Source organism: Protobothrops mucrosquamatus, unplaced genomic scaffold (assembly GCF_001527695.2).
Source record: "Protobothrops mucrosquamatus isolate PMUCROS unplaced genomic scaffold, P.Mucros_1.0 scaffold15148, whole genome shotgun sequence".
NCBI classification, from domain to species: domain Eukaryota; kingdom Metazoa; phylum Chordata; class Lepidosauria; order Squamata; family Viperidae; genus Protobothrops; species Protobothrops mucrosquamatus.
The window spans coordinates 1-5,784 of NW_015400916.1; the positions used below are offsets into that span (position 1 = coordinate 1).

The following is a 5,784-nucleotide window of genomic DNA, read 5'->3' on the forward strand; positions in this document are numbered from 1 at the left end:
AAGTCATGAAAGGGCCATAGTTCCCCTGTACTGGCTGAGGAATTCTGGGAGTTGAAGTCCACCAGTCATAAAAGGGCCAAGTTTGAAGACCCCTGTTCTTCGTGTCCTTCCACGCTCTATAAAGAGGTTCCTTCTGCTCCCTTCCTGGGCTCCGCACGGCGTTTGCGTCGGGGGGCGTCTCGTTCCTCGTTCCCCTCCATGCCCCAGGCGTAAGGCCGTTCCACCAAGCTGGGGGCGAACGGCCCCACCACCCAGGGCAGGGGGACGTTCTGCACCACGTAGTCCACGATCTCGTCCACCGAGCCCCGGGGCATGGCGATCCGCTGGCAGTTCTGGGCCAATACAGTGGAGGGCACCTCTTCGAAGGAATGGGCGGTCGAAAAAGATCGGTTGAGGCCCTCCACCGGGTGCCAGATCAGCCTGGCTTTGTCTTGGATGGTGGCGGGGAGACCCTGGAGCTGGGACAGGAGGGTCCAGCAGGAGAGCTGCACCTGTTGAGCCAGCCCACGAAACACGGTCAGCGTCCGGGACTCGGCCTAGGAAAGGGCAGAAGGCAGGTCCTCAGCAGAGCTGTGCTTCCTTAGATTCGTCTAACTCAGGACGGTGTCCATCTCTCACTCTTCCTATCATTAGCACACCTCCTTCTCCAGGATAATTCTTTCTCCTCTTCCTTCTTTCTCCTCCTCCTCCATTCCTCCTCTCCTCTCTTTTCCTCTTCTCCTCCTTTCATTTTCCTCTGCCCTCCTCTCCTCCTTTCATCTTCCTCCTCCTCTACTCTCCTCCACTCATCTGCCTTCTTTCCTCTCCTCCTCTTTCTGTCTTCCTCCTTTCCTCCACCTTTTCCCCTCCTTTCCTCTCTTCCTTCTTTGCCTTCTTTCTTCTCCTCCTTTTCCTCTACCTCCTTTCCTTTCCTCTTCTCCTTCTTTCATCTTCCTCTTCCTCCTGCCTTCTTTCTTCTCCTCCTCTTCCTTACCTCTCCTCCACATCCTCTTCCTCCTCCTCCTTACTTCTCCTCCTCATTCTCCTATTCCTTTCCTCTCCTCCACCTATTATAATAATAGTAATAAAGTTGGAAGGGACCTTGGAGGTCATCTGGTCCAGCCCCTTGCTCAGGCAGGAAACCCTTTATACCATTTCAGACAAATGGCTGTCCAGTCTCTTTTTCAAAACCTCCAGAGTTGGAGCATTCTCCGCTTCTGGAGGCAAGGAGTTCCACTGGTTAATTGTTCTAACTGTCAGGAAGTTTCTCCTTAGTTCTAAGTTGCTTCTCTCTTTGAAGAGTTTCCACTCGTTGTTTCTCGTCCTGCCTTCAGGCGCTTTGGAGAATAGCTTGACTCCCTCTTCTTTGGGGCAGCCCCTGAGATATTGGAACACTGCTATCATGTCCCCCCTCATCCTTCTCTTCATTAAACTAGACATACCCAATTCCTGTTCTTCGTATGTTTTGGCCTCCAGATCTCTAATCATCTTTGTTGCTCTTCTCTGTACTCTTTTTAGAGTCTCAGCATCTTTTTTACATCGTGGTGACCAAAACTGGATGCCGTATTCCAAGTGTGGCCTTACCAAGGCCTTGTAAAGTGGTATTAACACTTCACGTGATCTTGATTCTATCCCTCTGTTAATGCAGCCTGGCACTGTGTTGGCTTTTTTGGCAGCTGCAGCACACTGCTGGCTCCTCCTCTTCCTCCTCCTTCTCCTCCTCCTCTTCCTTTCCTCTCCTCCTCCATCACCACCATCAAGTCTCCTTCTCCACCATGATTTCTCTTTCTTTTTCCTTCCCCCGACATATGATCATTTCTTTTAATGAACAGTTAGAAAAATTCAGCTACAACAATCAGTGGAACCGACAATTAATTATGCCTCCAGAGGTTGTGGGTGCTCCATCACTGGAGTTGTTCAAGAAGAGACTGGACAGCCATTTGTCTGAAATGGTACAGGGTCTCCTGCCTGAGCTGCGGGTTGGACTAGATGACCTCAAAGGCCCCTTCCCACTCTTGTTATTCTGCAATTCTAGCCACTGTGCTTCACAAATCACGGCTCAGCATGTTGCAGCACGCAATCCTTAGTGTCGAGTGCGAACTCAGATGTTCCCAGCAAAAATAATAGTAAAAAAGAAAAGAATTGAAACTGGAACTAAACAGGCGAGAAAGAATCGCAAAGCTACCTCTGGCTGTGGTGATGAATCCACCTGCTCGCCGTTCCCAGCATGCATCTGGCTCCAGACCAGCCACATCTGGAAGAGTTTCTCCTGGCCATTTTGCAGCCTCTGGTCCACCCCGTGTTTGACATGTTCAATCTAACAAAGGGCAGAAAGCAGAGAAGTTTTGCAAAATGTTATTTTTACAAAAAAGCTTCTATCCAGGAAGTTGTTACGGCCTGCCTTGTTTAGTGACATGTTTTAACCTTGAAAGCTTTTGTCCATCTTGACAAATCAACCTTAACACCCAGCAAAATAATGCAGGTTTGGTCAACCTCTGAAGCTTGAAGCCTAGAATATGTGATGCATTGACATCACAGCACGTCAGCCAATGGGAGTTAAGAATGTGATGCCTGCACTGTGACATCACAGCGAGTCCACCAATGGGAGTTAAGAATATATGATAGCTGACTTGTGACATCACAGTAAGTTAGCTAATGGGAGTTAAGACTGGGATGCCTACACTGTGACATCATAGCACATCAGCCAATGGGAGTTAAGAATGTGTGATAGCTGCCTTGTGACATCACAGCGAGTCCGCCAATGGGAGTTAAGAATATATGATAGCTGACTTGTGACATCACAGTAAGCTAGCTAATAGGAGTTAAGACTGGGATGCCTGCACTGTGACATCACAGCAAGTCAGCCAATGGGAGTTAAGAATGTGTGAAAGCTGCCTTGTGACATCACAGCGAGTCCGCCAATGGGAGTTAAGAATGTGATGCCTGCATTCTGACATCACAGCGAGTCAGCCAATGGGAGTTAAGAATGTGTGATAGCTGCCTTGTGACATCACAGCAAGTCAGCCAATGGGAGTTAAGAATATATGAGAGCTGACTTGTGACATCACAGTAAGTTAGCTAATGGGAATTAAGACTGTGATGCCTGCACTGTGACATCATAGCACATCAGCCAATGGGAGTTAAGAATGTGTGAAAGCTGTCTTGTGACATCACAGCAAGTCCGCCAATGGGAGTTAAGAATATGTGAAAGCTGCCTTGTGACATCACAGCGAGTCCGCCAATGGGAGTTAAGAATGTGTGATAGCTGTCTTGTGACATCACAGCGAGGCCGCCAACGGGAGTTAAGAATATAAGATAGCTGACTTGTGACATCACAGCGAGTCAGCCAATGGGAGTTAAGACTGTGATGCCTTTTCTGTGACATCAACGCAGTTCAGCCAATGGAAGTTAAGCAAGCATTTTCTCTGCTTAAAAGCATGTGCAAAGTTCAAAAAAAAAAGAAAAGAAGAAGACGTAAACATCCCAATAATTTTTTTTTTCTTTTCTTACCAGCACTAAAGTCTGGTGCAGCTGGCCCAGGGCGTCTTGGGTGCCCTCCTTGGCGTCTTTCAACTTAGCCAGGAAACGCGGGAAGACGCGGTGGCGAAGTTTGCTGGACAAGTACCCCAACCGCACAAAGTAACTTTTCCGTTGCTTCTGCTGCTCCACCGGGCCCGTTTCGAAGCCCTCCATGGAGGTAGCCAGTTCAGCTGGAAGAAAAAAGGAACCCCACACCATCTCATAGCCCGGAGGTTCAAAGTTGAAGTACAGGCAGTCCTTGACTTACGACCGGTCACTTAGCGATTGTTCGAAGTTACGACAGACCTTTAAAAGGCACTTAAGAGCCCTGGTGGCGCAGGGGTTAGAATGCAGTATTGCGGGCTAATTCTGCCCACTGCCAGCAGTTCGATCCTGACCGGCTCAAGGTTGACTCAGCCTCCCGTCCTTCCGAGGTCGGTAAAATGAGGACCCAGATTGTTTGGGGGAGGGGGGGGCAATAGGCTGTAAACTGCTTAGAGAAGGCTGTAAAGCACTATGAAGCGGTATATAAGTCTAAGTGCTATTGCTAACTATCGTCTATCTATCATATATCGCTATGTGTGTCTGTCTCTTTCTTTTCCTTCCTTCCTTCCTTCCTTCCTTCCTTCCTATCTACAATATCTATCTGTCTATCATCTTACAATATCTGTCACTGTCTATCTGTCTGCCTATATTCCCTCCCTCCCTCTCCCTCCGTGGTGGCGCAGTGGTTAGAATGCAGTAGTGCAGGCTGACTCTGCCCACTGCCAGGAGTTCGATCCTGACCGGCTCAAGGTTGACACAGCCTCCCGTCCTTCCGAGGTCGGTAAAATGAGGACCCAGATTGTTTGGGGGAGGGGGGGGCAATAGGCTGTAAACTGCTTAGAGAAGGCTGTAAAGCACTATGAAGCGGTATATAAGTCTAAGTGCTATTGCTAACTATCGTCTATCTATCTATCATATATCTTTATATGTCTATGTGTCTGTCTTTTTCTTTTTTTTCTTTTCTTTCTTTTTCTTTTTTTCTTTCTCTTTCCTTCCTTCCTTCCTTCCTTCCTGTCTGTCTACAATATTTGTCTATCATCTTACAATATCTGTCACTGTCTATCAGTCTGCCTATATATTCTCTCTCTCTCTCCCTCCCTCCCTCCCTCCCTTTCTCTTTCTCTCTGTCTCTGTCTCTCTCTCCTTTTGGGACCTTCTGACAAGCAAAGTCAATGGAGAAGCCAAATTCACCGTGTTACTCACTTAACAACCGGGGCGATTCACTTAGCAACAGTGGCAAGAACGGTCGCAAAACAAGACAAGATAACTTTTATTTCCGTTTTTTTTTAACTACGAGCGCACTTCGGCCCGTATTAAAAACGACATTCTCTTGTCGGCCTCTCAAAATGCTTAGCCATAGAAATTTTGGAACCCAAGTGTAGTCGTAAGCTGAGGACAACCTGTCATATCTACTGGGGGGTGGAAAGGAATTTTGGAGACCATGTTTGGATCAGGGAAAATGAACACTCACCGAGTTCTCGTTCCGTCATGGGGAGATAGTAATCGACTAATTCTTCAGACTTGCCCAGCATCGTATCCATACTGGTGACCACCATCTCACCCACTCTGGAGCCCATAACGCTGTTCACACCCCCTGCCACGACAGAGCAGGTCATCTCCACGCTGCCCTGGACGGCCCCCTTGGCCATGCCCACCATCCCGTTCACGCCACTGGACACGGCCTCCTTCGCCCCGTAGACAGTGCCGGAAATGACAATTCGGGCTCCGGTGACTTTGTTCGACAATAATTCCTTGGTGTCTGCTACCACCTGGGAAGGGAGATAAACCGAGAAGCGTTGGAGCATCCTTGTCTCCAAGAATGTGCTCGATTTTAGAGTGTAGGCGGTCCTCGACTTACGACAATTCGTTTAGCGACTGGAAAAAAGGGACTTAGGACCGTTTTTAAAACTTACGACCGTGGTCATAGGATTAAAATTTGGACGTTTGGCAACCGACTCGTATTTATGACGGTTGCGGTGTCCCCGGGATCATGCAATTCCCCTTTTGCATGTTTCGTTCTATGCAGCATTAACCTTGTGAATTCTCAAGATCCCTCCTTCCGTTATATATTCAAGATGGACAGTGTTTAATATTTATTTGTTATGTATATGTAGGGGGGTGTGGGCATATACCAGAGGTAGGCAACCTTGGTTCTTTTATGACTCGTGGACGTCAACTCCCAGAATTCCTGAGCTGGCATGGCTCAGCATGGAAACCTCTCCATTTCTCCTCAGCGTGGCT

The 5,784-nt window shown here is 48.1% G+C and overlaps 1 protein-coding gene across 1 annotated transcript; it reads right to left on the minus strand.

Moving 5' to 3' along the window:
* Positions 1-157: 157 nt before the first annotated feature.
* Positions 158-5,312, minus strand: LOC107301620 (perilipin-3-like; the record flags this gene model as incomplete). Its single annotated transcript, XM_015830820.1, has 4 exons — positions 158-536; positions 2,165-2,296; positions 3,490-3,689; positions 5,015-5,312. Coding segments are annotated over 4 exons (1,009 nt in total), but the record flags the coding sequence as incomplete, so codon positions are not given.
* Between the last annotated feature and the right edge of the window lie 472 nt (positions 5,313-5,784).